Source organism: Myotis brandtii, unplaced genomic scaffold, assembly GCF_000412655.1.
Source record: "Myotis brandtii unplaced genomic scaffold, ASM41265v1 scaffold470, whole genome shotgun sequence".
Classification (NCBI taxonomy): Eukaryota; Metazoa; Chordata; class Mammalia; order Chiroptera; family Vespertilionidae; genus Myotis; species Myotis brandtii.
This window is the reverse complement of record NW_005367953.1, coordinates 214,781-228,473: the sequence shown is the minus strand read 5'-3', so window position 1 is coordinate 228,473 and position 13,693 is coordinate 214,781. Positions and strand designations below refer to the sequence as shown.

General features: G+C 45.9%; 2 protein-coding genes across 5 annotated transcripts in view; one reads left to right on the top strand and one right to left on the bottom strand.

Annotated features, from left to right (window-relative positions):
* ZNF789 (zinc finger protein 789) overlaps positions 1-13,693 on the top strand; it is a 28,312-nt gene that overhangs the window by 1,448 nt on the left and 13,171 nt on the right. Inside the window, exons 2-3 of one of the 4 annotated variants that reach the window (XM_014547312.1) lie at positions 11,591-11,600; positions 13,359-13,364. The gene's annotated coding sequence lies outside the window, so the exon portion shown is untranslated. The other 3 variants (XM_005875823.2, XM_005875825.2, XM_005875824.2) reach the window with 3 other exon arrangements.
* ATP5J2 (ATP synthase, H+ transporting, mitochondrial Fo complex, subunit F2) lies at positions 380-9,772 on the bottom strand. The gene is made up of 4 exons (XM_005875822.2): positions 9,383-9,772; positions 2,572-2,679; positions 1,256-1,372; positions 380-510 (listed from the first exon to the last, which is right to left on the bottom strand). The coding sequence occupies exons 1-4, from the start codon at positions 9,630-9,632 to the stop codon at positions 482-484; spliced, it is 504 nt and encodes a 167-aa protein (XP_005875884.1). The 5' UTR covers positions 9,633-9,772; the 3' UTR covers positions 380-481.

The following is a 13,693-nucleotide window of genomic DNA, read 5'->3' as shown; positions in this document are numbered from 1 at the left end:
GGCCTGTGCTTTCCCTCCCTTAGATCATCCCACTAAGCTTCCATCAGGCACATACCCAGGAGTAATGAAGAATGATGGTGGGGAAGGCATTCTTAGGAATACAGGACTTCTGCTTTATACTATAGCAGTTAGGTGACAAAAGGCCAAAAGTGCTCAGGACACACAAGACAAAGAGCAGGGAAACACTTGAAAGGGTACTGCTAAATGACCCGCCTAGTGAGCTGGGGCAAAATCCCAGTGATGTGGGTGTCCACCAAGGCTTCATGATTTGATGCCCTGCGCTGACAGTCCCCCTTCGGGAGTGGTAAGGCAATCTTGTCCCACCTTGTGCAAGGGACCTGAAGTGAGGGGAAATGGCCAAACCAGTGAAGCAGCCCAGTACCAGCCACCTTTTATTAGGTGTTACATTACAATATGAAAGGATTCAGAGGTGCTGGGCAAAGGTCATGGTCAGGAATGTGGAGTCCACACTGGGCCCTCTTCAGTGGTACTTGCGTCGTCGCTCATGCTCTGAAGTTAGAAAGTCAAAAGTAAATTTCTTCAAAGGTACAGGGAAAGCACAAAACGAGAGGGGAAGCATCGAGCTAAAATCATAAAGCCATCCTGAGAATTCCTTTCAGAAAATAACCTAGAACCTGCCTGTCAGGGTCTCAGTGGAACTGCTGACCTGAGGACATGAAGGCATCTCAGGTGCTCATCTGCTCCCTGGCCAGCCTCTTCCTTCCCAGAAGAACACCCACTCAGATAATGGCCCTCAAGAACCTGTCCAGTCCTTTGGAGCCAGCATCACCCCAGATGCCACAGACGGGGCTGGACACTATCAGAAACAGCCATGAAACCCAGTCACCAATGACACTTTCTGGCATCTCCCACGGGACAAGCTCCTCTTGGATCTCAGAACCAGGAACAGCTACACTTCTCCAGAGCACTGCCCAAACAGATTGTACCACTCAACTTCCCTCTGCTTGGGCTGCTAGGAAAATGAAGCCAAATTTTCCATCAACCTTTGGCAGAGCCTGCAGTATCTTATAGAATGCTTCCTAAGTATTACCTTAACCCCAGCTTCATCTTATTCTTCTGTGTATTTTCTCTTTGCCACAATTTTCTCACTTAAAATCCTAAAAACTATATTCTGACAAGTCCCTCCAATTCTTCAGCTGTCAGTAGAATAATGGACTAAATCTGACCGTGAGCCAATGCTACCCTCTGATGGGAAACCCCACTGAAGGCAAGGTAACCAAAGAAAGACACTTACTTAGTTCCTTATAAGAACGGCAGTAGTTGAAAAACACATAAGCTGCCAGCACCATAGAAACCCCAGCAACGCCCCCTTTCTTCACATTGATGTACTTGTTGTAATACCTGTGGTAACCTGCAAACAGAAGAGAAGATCATTGCTTTGCTATGACTGCTTCATGCAGTGCAAAATCGAATCTGGCTTAATTCAGGGACCCAGTTCTGCTCTAGCTCTTTAAGCCACTGACCCTACGTAGATTCTCGGGTTCATAAAGGGAAAAACATAAATGCCCCCACGGAGTCTTGGGTCCCCACAAACCCAGGAGAAGCTCCAGCTAGGCCCACCTTAATTCTGCCCCTACCCTTTGGCCTGATCTTGTAGATTTGGTTTAGCCTGTCAGCCTTTGATCCTACCTCACCCTCACCTCCAGCCTTGGGAAACCCTTACCCTAATTCTGACTGAGAATCCAATCCCCAGTAAGGGCCACTCAGGAAAGAAGGCTTTGTGCGTTTCTCTTTATTAGGTGCTCCCATCAGTGAGGGGACAAACCATATCTGCCTTGTTGGGGCTCATGGCCTAGTAGATAGAAAAAGACTGAAATGATCATAGAAGGCCACAGTTTATAACAGTGAGGGACGCTGTGAAGAAGCACTGCAGAGAGCTATGAGCATGAACAGGACACAGTCACCTCCATGGAGTCGGGGACTACTGTAACTATAGGGAAAAGGTAGAGTTCTAATCTGAGGGCAAAATTGAGGAAAGGCCTCAGGGCAGGAGGAAAGATGGCACATAAAAGACAGCCACAGTGAAGTCAGTATTAGAAAGAAAAATACAGAGGGAAGCCCCTGAGAAGCTGGAGACCATGCATAATGTGGGTCTTTAGTCTTGGAACATGACATGGGTTCCACAGGACTGATCTGACTAGCTGTGCACTTGAAAATGCACAGATATGAAGGACAGACCATTTCAAATATTCATCATGGAAGTTTTGCTTGGCAGGAAGATGAGCATTAACCTTAGACTGATGTCCACTATGCTTCACTCATTTTTTTCTTAAAGAAGTCTAATAATGTGAAAATGCTCATAGACATTTCTCTAAGATGAAGGCAATGGTACTGATCTCAAGCAATAGAAAATGTTTTCTTGGCTGAAATATCTCAGAGCCAGTCTTTGACAGCATCAAACATGAAATTCAAAAGCTAACGACCTCTCCCTATCATCTACATAACTTACTGGTCTGAGACAAGGCCTTTACCACCCAAATTAATTCAGGAAAAAGAAATCTGAAGAACCAGAGATTTGCTTTTGTTTACACATATCCAAAAGGCTCTGACCTCTTTGAAATGCTCCAGCAATGCCTTTAGGGGTGAAATCCCGCATCATTATCCAGCTTGGCAGCTCCCCTAATTTGACTTCCATCAGTCTCTTCTCCTTCAATGGCACTGATTAGGAAAAGCAAAAATACATACTGAAAAATCTCCAAATAATACAAATAGCATCCTTTTATGTCACTCATTTCAACCATTCAATAAAGGGATATTTGATAACATTACTACATAGAGGCTGGACATAAGTAATATGAATAAATATGTCACACCAAATTCACTATTTTAAGCCAGAGTCCATATAATGGTAGAACTGCTGTAGTGACAGATTTATTAATAAACAGGATTTTGAATAACAGCTTGCTGGGAATAACTATGTAAAAAGAGAACTAAGGACCACGAGGAAGAAAGTAGAGGACAGAATAGAAAGATTACTGCAAAACTAATATTTACTTAACATATTTTAGCTCATTTAATCTTTGAAACAAGTAGTTGATGCCTTAATTTATAAGGTTGTGTGTGTGTGTGTGTGGGGGGGGTAACTCTGAGAAGTTGGCCAAAGTCACACAGCATGCAGGCAGTGGAGGCAGGATTCAACCTCAGATCTGGTCCCCCTACTCCTGAAGCGAGTTTGATTTCTACTACAAAGTATCCTACCTGGGACCACAGATGTCAAATGATAGTAAAAACCACTCCAAATGATCCAACAGGCCCCAGATTATATTTCAATGAGTCTGAAGACTGGACAGAAAGGGTTTCTAGTTGAGGCTGTACTATACTCATCTCTGGGCTTAAGAGTAAAATAGAAAGGGGCTTGGGAGGGGGGTGGAGCTGCAAGTGTTCAGATGCAGATTTCCCTTCCCTCATGCTCCTCCAGAGGTCAACTTTATTATTTTTTTTATTTTTTTCTGCAAGGGGACAAGGACAGTGGGTTACACCTGCCATCCCAGTGGGGTTACCTACAGCCCCTTCTCTACCCAGTGCCCTGGCTGGGACGATCATTTGCAGAGTTATCAGCCCACTGAGGGGATCCACATGGGCCCCAGCTCCCAACTCATGGACAGGCAACTGCAGGGAGCGAACCTCTAGCAGCCCACCCGGCCCAAACTGACCAAGCCCCTCCTGCTCCTGAAAGTGCTCTGCTTGTCTCAGGGTCCTTAGAGTGTGGGTGCTCATGTGCGAGGTGGCTCCGACTGCCCACCCAGGGCCACAGGGAGCTCACACCAGCATATGGTTCTTAGCTGAGGATTTGCACACCTGCCCAAGGACTGTTGCTAAGAAGCTCCAGCCCAGCCCTGTGAACAAATTTCCAGGCAGGAGACCCTGTGCCGGTCAGTCCCACCCACCTCACTAAGCCCCCAGAACAGCCTCATCATCCAGAGGGAAAGGAAAAGCAAAGTGCTTAGGATCTCACCCGAGGTCCCCAACTGTAATCCGGGACACAGGTCAGACTGCTGCACACACGGAACACAAATGCATGCCGGCCAGGCGCGCTAGGACTGTCAGGCTATAATCTATTCTTAGTGCCCACTGTTCTGAGCACTGAGTGTAGAAATAGCCACTTCCTCTGTGCCCGATGTCTGTGGTGCCAGCAGATCCAGCACCTGCAGGGCAGCCAGAGATCAACTCTAAAAAGCTGCCTTCAGAGCAAGGAGTCAAGGACTAAAGTTCCTTCTTAATGACCAGCCACAGAAGCCAGACTAAATCATTCCAAAGTTTCTTTTCCATTTTGGGGATCCAAGGAAGGACGAATGCTCCCTGAAGACCAGCCTCAAGAGTCCACTGAGGGAATCCCACAGGCTTCCTAACACCTCCCAACCCTTAACAAGGGCAAGGGCTGTCAGGCCATAAAGAGAAATACAAGGCTTAGCGGCAGCTTCAGATCTGCTACAGGTCGTCTGGAGAACTGGACCCTGGCATTGATGGATCAGACTGAGGCTTGTCACAACAGACCAGTGATAGATGGAGGCATAAGCCTGTGACTTGCATACATTGTTTAAGGGTTGCGGTTTAGGCTACCTGTCCCAAACAAACTGCCCCAACCTTCCACCTAGATTCATCCAACAAATATGGAACACCTACCATATGCCAGGTAGCACACCAAGCACTGTGAATACAGTACTGACTGCAGACGAGAGACTTGCTCTCAGGAGCCAACACTCTATGGAATAAGACAACCATCTCATACACACCCATCTTCCTGGGCTCACCATACAAAACCATTTCTGTTTCTCATATGCAACAATTATTTTCACTGATGCCTTTGCACTTGCAGTGCCCCTGGTTCATTATACAGCTATCTCAACTTAAATATCATCTCCTAAAAAGCCTCTTCCCTGCCCTCTTTATCTCAAATGCCAGCACTTTCTTTCTATATAATCAGTGAGCTAATTTCCTCATCTGTAATGGTTTATTACAAGGATTAAATGAAAATCTGTATAAAAGCATTTGGAACAGTGCTCAGAATTGTAAACTGTTATTACTATTAAAATCTCATTAAGGTTTACATGAAACATTTTTTTAAAAGAATAAGGGTTGCCCTAACTGGTTTGGCTCAGTGGATGGAGCGTCAACCTGCGGACTGAAGGGTCCCAGGTTCGATTCCGGTCAAGGGCATGTACCTTGGGGCACAGCCCCAGGAGGGGGTGTTCAGGAGGCAGCTGATTGATATTTCTCTCTCATCGATGTTTCTATCTCTCCCTCTCCCTTCCTCTCTGAAATCAATAAAAAATATGTATTTTTTAAAAGAATCAACATACATATATTTTAGAAACAATATATAAGAAGAAATTCAGCCATAACTGGTTTGGCTCAGTGGATGGAGCGTCAGCCTGCAGACTGAAGGGTCCCGGGTTCGATTCTGGTCAAGGGCATGTACCTTGGTTGCGGGCACATCCCCAGTGGGGGGTGTGCAGGAGGCAGCTGATCGATGTTTCTCTCTCATCAATGTTTCTAACTCTCTATCCCTCTCCCTTCCTTTCTGTAAAAAATCAATAATATATATATATTTTTAAAAAAGAATAAGGGTAGAGGGAAATACAGTAAACCAAACTTTAGGATATTTTAATGACACAGGGTTTCAGAGATTAATCTCACTGTTTAGGTTTTTTTTTTTACAAACAGAAAGCTGTGATTAGTTTAATTTTTGTAATGTCAGATGGTCTCAAATGAATGTTAAGATATGTTCCAAATCTCTGTTGGAGTTCAGTGTCACAGATATTAAACTCAACACCAATGTTCTCCAAAAATGACCTATACCTTTCCCTGTCACCCTGATTGTGCTATTTTTAGGAAAGTTTAATAAGTACACATCTTACATTCCAGGTTTATCTTTACTTGAATAGGTAGGCTTTTAGTCCAAGGAATACTATATCACATTTCTTCTTGAATAAGAACACAGTAATACCTTTACTACACTCTCAAAGCCTTCATGCATGCAGCAAGGAGTACAAACATCATTCTAAAACCAACTCTGGCTTTAAATACGGCGTTGTGGTGGGGAGTGGTGATGAAGGTACAGATGGAACTAGAATAGCACAATGTTGCTAATAGCTGACACGGGGTATGAGTACAAAGTGCTCCTTACATTATTCTGTTCCCTTTTTATTTTAAATCTTCCATAATAAAAGTTAAAAAGTGCTTTCAAAAATAGAACTATGTTGGGGAAATATGCAAAAGAATAACTATTTTAAATCAAAATGTTTTTGACAAGTATAAGGCGGATGGCTCAAAAAAAAAAAAAAAAAAAGGCCACTTTTGGGCCCACTGCAGCTATCTTTTTCATATTCACCCAAACTATGAAAACACATTCTGCATTCTCAGGACCACATTCAGAAATTGGCATGGTGCCTTGGCACACCAGAGGAGGAAAAAATCCAACAATTTAAACTTACTTTCTACATATTTATATCTCTGTAATATGAAGACAAGAGCATTTCCTTAACCAAAATTAAGAAATGTAGAAGCACAAGGAAAAAAAATACATTCATTTTTTAATATATTTTTATTGATTTCAGAGAGGAAGGGAGGAGAAATAGAAATATCAATGATGAGAGAGAATTACTGATCAGCTGCCTCCTGCACGCCCCCTACTGGAGATCGAGCCTACAACCCGGAATCGAACCTGGGACCCTTCAATCCGCTGGCTGTCACTCCATCCACTGAACCAAACCAGGTAGGGCAAAATTACATTAGTTTTAAGAACAAGTACAACACCATCACAAAACTCCAAGAGGCAATCACATTCATTAGAGATAAATACACTTATTCCAAGAATTTCTTTTTTTAGCCCTAGCTGGTTCGATTCCAGTAAAGGGTATGTACCTTGGTTGCAGGTACATGGATGTTTCTTTCTGTCTCTCCCTCTTCCTTCCACTCTCTAAAAAATCAATGGAAAAATATCTTCAGGTGAGGGAAAAAGAATATCTTTTATTTTTATTTTTTCTTAATCCCTGAAAATTTTTAAAAAATATTTTTATTGATTTCAGAGAGGAAGGGAGAGGGAGAGACAGAAACATCAATGATGAGAATCATCTGGGGATCGAGCCCACAACCTGGGCATGTGCCCTTGACTGGAATTGAACCTGGGACCCTTCAGTCCGTAGGTTGACACTCTATCCACTGAGCAAAACTGGCCAGGGCAGAATTTCTCTTTTAGCAGAAGACAAAGGCCTCAGTCCTTGGCAGCCATACTGGAACTCTCCCTCAACACTGCTGTGCAGTGCTATACATCCCTCTGCAGCCACTGGTTCACACCAGTAGAGTGTGGTAATTACAGAGCAGACTCTAGAATTCAGTATTCTGAGTTTTGTGCCATTTTGTAGCTTGAGCAAGTTACTGCCCTCTCTGTGCCTGTTTCCTCCTTTGTAAAATAAGGATAAGAATAGTGTCCACCTTGGTGCTTGGCCTAGATACTGTGTAAATGGGAATTATTATTATTTGTCTTTCTGTCTATGAGCTATTTGAAGGTGGGAGCATCCACACACAGTTCCTGGTCATGACAGACTTTCAGTGAAGACTGTGTAAGGACCACAAGTATGGCCTGATTTTATGACTTCAAGAAGCATATTGTTCATTTATATGAAGAGGCATAGAAATGCCAAGTGTCCTCTAGGTACTAAATCCAAACCAGAGTTTTGCCAGAGAGTAAAGAGTTTAGGCTTTGCAGGCCACACAAGGACTCTGTAACACACTTTTTTTCTAAACATAAAAACCATTTTTAGCTCACAGACAAAAACAGACCTCAGGAAATCCAGCCTATTGGCCATAGTTTGCCAAGCCCTGTTCTCATCTATTGTTATTCATTCATATTTTTATCACTTTATTTGCTAATGGCTTTATGCTCTGGCAACAGATATCATCTACAAGATCATCATTATTTAAGAGGCTTTGGGCTCCAATTCTTTTCCCTAGGGTGATGCTGAATGGGCCAGATGTGACAGGACCAAGCCCAAAAGTCAGAGTTTAAGCTGGGATGAGCATCACGCACCTGTGCACCAGGCAGTATTCCAAGTACCTTACATGTACGTACTAAGTTGTTAAATCCTTAGTCCACAGTGCTATTCAGGTCAACCCTCCGCTTAAATAAGATACCAAGTCTCAATGCTTCCTTTTCACATGTTGTCTTATTTAAATCAAAACCACAACAAAACCACCTATGGATAAATAGTCTCGTGCCCGTTTTCACAGATGGCAAAAACAGCATCATTCATCTTTTCTGATCCCCTCTTCATTTCTCCAGGCTGAGATTAAGAATACAGAAACTGACCCTAGCTGGTTTTGCTCAGTGGATAGAGCATCAGCCTGGGGACTGAAGAGTCCCAGGTTCGATTCCAGTCAAGGGCATATGCTGGGGTTGTGGGCTCGACCCCCAGTAGGGGGCATGCAGGAGGCAGCCGATCAATGATTCTCTCTCATCACTGATGTTTCTCTCTCTCTCTCTCCCTTCCTGACATCAACAAAAATATATATTTTTTAAAAAGAATACAGAAACTGGGGTAAGACACACATAGGTTAATCAAAACTCTGCCTATGTCATGCTGTGATCTCGGGCAGGCCACACCACATGGGATCAACATTCCTGGCAGTGACTTCTTGAAAAGGCTAATGTGAGGATCGGGCTTATGCTTATACATGGTTACCCTACTATTAAAAAAAAAAAAGTGTGCACAGTCCAATGAGTGTAGAGATTCATTCATATATGCCACCGAAAAGCCTGCCAGTCCTCAGATCATCCTTGTGGTTCAAGCTCAGTTTACCACGAGGCCCCAAACTCCTAGGTGTGAATCCCAGCTCAGTCCTCTCGCTAGTGTGACCTTGAGTAGTCACTTCACCTTCGCGAGCCTATTCAGCGCATAGTCAACATATATGCGTCTAACCTTCCATTGTGTTAGGTACTGTCCTAGGCATTAAACTTCTCCTGGAGCTTCATTTGAGTTTCACCTTTGGAAACAAGTATCTGCACATAGGGCTCCAGTGCAACGCGCCTGGGTCGCGGCGGGGACGAGAGCAGCTATTCCTTAGCGAGGAGAGGAGAGGAGAGGTTGGGAGTCCCGAGGCGGCGCGTTCCCAAGCCCAGAGGCGCGTTGCCCGGCTGCCCTCGCCCTCCCTGCCACAGCCCGGAGGTGCGGCCGGAGAGCAGAGGAAGGTCGGGCAGCGCAGGACCCTTGCAAAGGGTCCGGTGCGCGTCGGGTGAGGTCGCGGCGAAGGCCCGCAGCAAAGGCAGGCGCTCCGCAGCTCCCTCCCCACCCAGGGCGTCTGTAAGCCCCGGACCGGCGCCAGCTTCCAACCTGACAGGCCCTCACCGGCTCTCCGTGCTTACCGACTGACGCCATCTTGGAGTCCGGGGTGTCCGCTCTGCGGGGCCGCGCAAGGACTGCTGGGTAAGGCGCACGCGCCCCGGCGTGGGGTCGTGGAGCGCAGAGGCTCACGGGAAGCCGGTCGGGACTGAGGCTCCGCTGGGGCTGCCCGCGCTCCGCGGAATGAAGGGCAAAGCCTCTGGAGAGCAGAGCGCCCAGGCTCCCTCCGTTGGGGGCGGAGTAGGGAGAGAAGGGCCCAGCCCAGCTCTCCATCCTGGGAGGGAATCAGAAAACGGGAAGCGGAAGGAAAAGAGTATCTTGGCTTTCTCACTCCGTCACCCTGAGCCTATCAAGATCCTTCCTCCCAACTGGACTGGAGGGGAGATGAGCTCCGGTTCTTAAAGGAATTCCCAGTCACCAGGAAAAGTGTTCACCCAGGTTTAAATTACAAGTAGGTTTGATCCAAGAGTACCCCTATGGGTTCCGGCTCTGGGCTGGGTATGCAAGACCCTAGGGTTCACATGACCCTGTGTGCGTGTGTGTGTGTGTGTGTGCGCGCGCGCGTGTGTGTGTAAAGGCTACGTTCACCATTGCTGGTTAAGCAATTCTGACTTGGGTGTGATTCGATGCTCTGAATCTCAGTTTCCTTCGCTGTAAAATAGGGATGTAATGCTTGCTTACTTGGCATCCTTGTGCTAGGAATTAAATGAAACAGTGTGTGTGAAAATACGGTAGGCAGTTAGCCATGCGTAGAGAAAGGAGCATGGGCCAGGGACAGACGGTCACCAGGGTAGAAAGCCCTAGGTGACAATCTATTACAGGGTGGGACCTTGCCCCCAGGGTGACTTTTCCTTCCCCCTAGCATATGGCTGGATATTCAGTTTGGACTTCCTGACCTTTCCTCCCTAGAGATAACATCTGTGCCTCAGTTGTATTTTAGCTCCAGGCCCAGATAAGCAGCAAAACCAGCCACGGCTGACGTCAGGACTAGCTGCTTTGAAGAATGACTCCCTGGTGCCAGCCAATCAATCAGTAGCGACCACAACCCTGAAAAGACACACCTGGAAAACTGCTGGATATTCTATTGAGATCTTCCCCCTGGGACCTCCCCTAAAATATTTACCTTAAATTTCTTAGGGAGGACCCAGTGCTCTCTTCCTCCCCAGAGCACACCAGTTGCCTTTCCCTTTCCTTTTCCCCACCCCCTCCCTGCCCCAGGCACATTACCATTACCTTACTCACTCCTAGGCTCCAAGGACCCTTCTTTTGCCTTCATAACTTATCTTCCTAAGTCCATTTCTTCTAGGAATTACTTTTTCTACCTCTTGATTTACCAAATAAATGTCCTCTTACAGTTTGGGTCTTGTCGAAGAAAAGAAAATTGCTGTTATCTGACTCTCCATATTTAACCTTTTGACATTGAGGTGTATGGTTTTTGATAGTTAATGTATTGACATGGGTTACATTGTTTGTGTACATAGCTTCTTTTTTCCCACTTGTCACAAATGAACTTCTTTTCTAATCATCACATGTTCTACATAATTTCCCATGGCTGTCCAAACACCCTTTTATGAATATTCCAGTCTCTCTGACTAGACTCCTGTTGTTGAGCATTTTCAATGGTTCTCAACCTTCCTAATGCCTCGACCCTTTAATACAGTTCCTCATTTTGTGGTGACCCCCAACCATAAAATTATTTTCGTTGCTACTTCATAACTGTAATTTTGCTACTGTTATGAATCGTAATGTAAATATCTGATATGCTATATGTTTTCGGATGGTCGCAACCCACAGGTTGAGAACCGCTGGCTTAGGGTATTTGGCAGGTGCTGATTGGTGGCTTAATGTATAGTCCATATAAGGTACATGGTTAGGCACTCAGGTATTTCTGGGCTGCAGGTTATGTTATGTTTGCTGTTACTCCGCCCACCAGTTGGGGGAAGGGAGGATCTATCACTTTCCTAGCCAATAAAAAATGAATAGCTATGTAAAGAAGCAGGAAAGTGTAATCCTAAACCAGGAAAATAATCAGTCATTAGGAACAGATCCAGAAATGACCCAAGTTATGCAATTAGGAGACAAGGACTTTAAAACAATTAATTGAATATGTTCAAGGATTTAAAACAAGCATGAACAGAAAAATACAAGGTAATAAAAAAAAATTAATGGAGCTTCTGGAGATTAAAAAACCCCAACAGCCCGACCAGCATGGTCGACCTATGAACCAGGAGATCATGATTTGATTCCCAATCAGAGCACATGCCGGGGTTGTTGGCTCCATCCCCAGTGTGGGGCATGCAGGAGGCAACCAATCAATGATTCTGTCTCATCACTGATGTTTCTCTCTCCACCTCTCCCTTCCTCTCTGAAATAAATAAAAAATTAAACACACATGCCCTAACCGGTTTGGCTCAGTGGATAGAGTGTCAGCCTGCGGACTCAAGGGTCCCAGGTTCGATTCTGGTCAAGGGCATGTACCTTGGTTGCGGGCACATCCCCAGTAGGGAGTGTGCAGGAGGCAGCTGATCATTGATGTTTCTAACTCTCTATCCCTCTCCCTTCCTCTCTGTAAAAAAATCAATAAAATATATTTAAAAAAAAAATTAAACACACACACACACACCAATACCTGAAAGGATCGGTGAGCTTAAACAGTAGCAATAGAAACTATAACTTGTAGGACTTAAAATTATTGATCTCCTCCCCATTGTGGTCTTTATCTTACATGTAATGGGAGACTGAAAAATTCCTCTCTTTCCATCCTAATGTCTTATTATATAGCTCTTCAGCCCCTGCTCCATGTAACTTCAGATAGTAGTATAAAGCTTGATAGGGAAACTGTTCCTGAGTTTAAGGCCCCCCGAGTCTCCAATATTGTCACTTTTGCACAATATGATTATCAAATACTGGGGGGGTTTCTATCTGCAATCAGCAGCCCTTAGCCCAAATCAAACCCTAAATACTTTGAGTAACATTTACATTGGCCCGATCAGAGGCGCTGGGTGCCTGTGACTTGAGGCCACGGCACAATTAGCCCAACCATAGAGTTGCGAAGCCTCCGCGTTTCCTAGAAGGTCCACAGGCGCCGTTGCTCTACTCGCAGCGGGCGAGTGGACGAGGGAGAGACACGGGAATCTTTCGGGTTAGCGCCCTCAGTTGGGGATTAATGGAGTCGCGGACCAGATCCCGGGGCGGGGCCGGAACCTCGAGAGGGGAGCCCAGCCCACGTGGTCGCTGCCAGTGGACACCTAGGACTTCGTGGAGCAGGCGCCAAGCAGGTTTGGGGAGAAAGAAGCGACTGTGATGGGAGGAGTGGGTGCCGCGGGGAAGTCGCGGCAGCTCCGCCACGGAAGGTGTCAGGGCTCGCCCCCCCACCCCACTTTATGGGGAAGTCACGGGGCATTGACCCAGCGTCTTCCTGCAGACGCCAACCTTTGAGTATGTTCTGCGCAGTCACTTCTGTAGCGTTAAGGGTGATGGATTGCCTGGTTGATACTATGGTTTGGTTTGGTTTGGTTTGGTTATAGGGAAAACGAGATGTGATTAAGAGTTTAAGGGTTCACATTGTGAAGTGGCATTTAGATTCCGAGTTCCGGATGTCCAGTGTCCGCAGTAGATCAGGAAAAGGGTGCGGTCCCTTCTCCAGCGCTGAGCCGTTCTCAGGACGTGGTTGGACGCCTTCCCACTGGAGAGGCGCCGCGTTTTTAGCGACGTGAACGGTGTGTGAGGGGCTCTCCTTAAAATGCACTTACACACAGAGCAAGGTTCACCGGTAGCCAGAAAAGCACAAGAAAGAGAAATCACCTGTATCGCATCACGTGTGTACTCCCTGGGTAACAATATTGAATTTGTGTTGGAAAAAAAAAAAAGCTGAAATGAAGGCCACAGTTTGGGTATACCCCGAGCCCACTCACCCATAGCTAGGGAACCCAAACTTAAACTGTCCTAATTGCCCCCAAAATGCTCACTCTGTCCTTAAATGAAAGATAAACTTTCTTATGTTGGGTGACTTTGCATCCTCTTAGCCAATCAGCTACAAAGAAGTAAACTTGGCCCTGGCCGGAGTGGCTCAGTGGTTAGAGCGTCAGGCCATGCAGATTCAATCCCCAGGGATGGTCGGGGTGGTACGTGAGGGGCAGCCAATCTCTGAGAGACATAGATGTGTCTCCCCTCCTTCCCTGCCTCCTCCCCCGTACCTTCCACTCTCTTTAAAAAAAATCAATGGAGCCCTGGCCAGTTTGGCTCAGTGGATAGGGCGTCAGACTACGGACTGAAGGGTGTCAGGTTCAATTCTGGCCAAGGGCACATACCCGGGTTGCGGGCTCGATCTCCAG

Bases quoted from the DNA above. Each gene is read 5' to 3' on its own strand.
- ATP5J2 (XM_005875822.2), bottom strand. From the start codon at position 9,632: ATGGAGAGCTGGGCTGGGCCCTTCTCTCCCTACTCCGCCCCCAACGGA. The intron at 2,680-9,382 runs GTAAGCACGGAG...TTTCCTAATCAG, and splicing joins CTCCAAGATGGCGTCAGTCG to TGCCATTGAAGGAGAAGAGA. The intron at 511-1,255 runs GTAAGTGTCTTT...TTCTAACTTCAG, and splicing joins CCGTTCTTATAAGGAACTAA to AGCATGAGCGACGACGCAAG.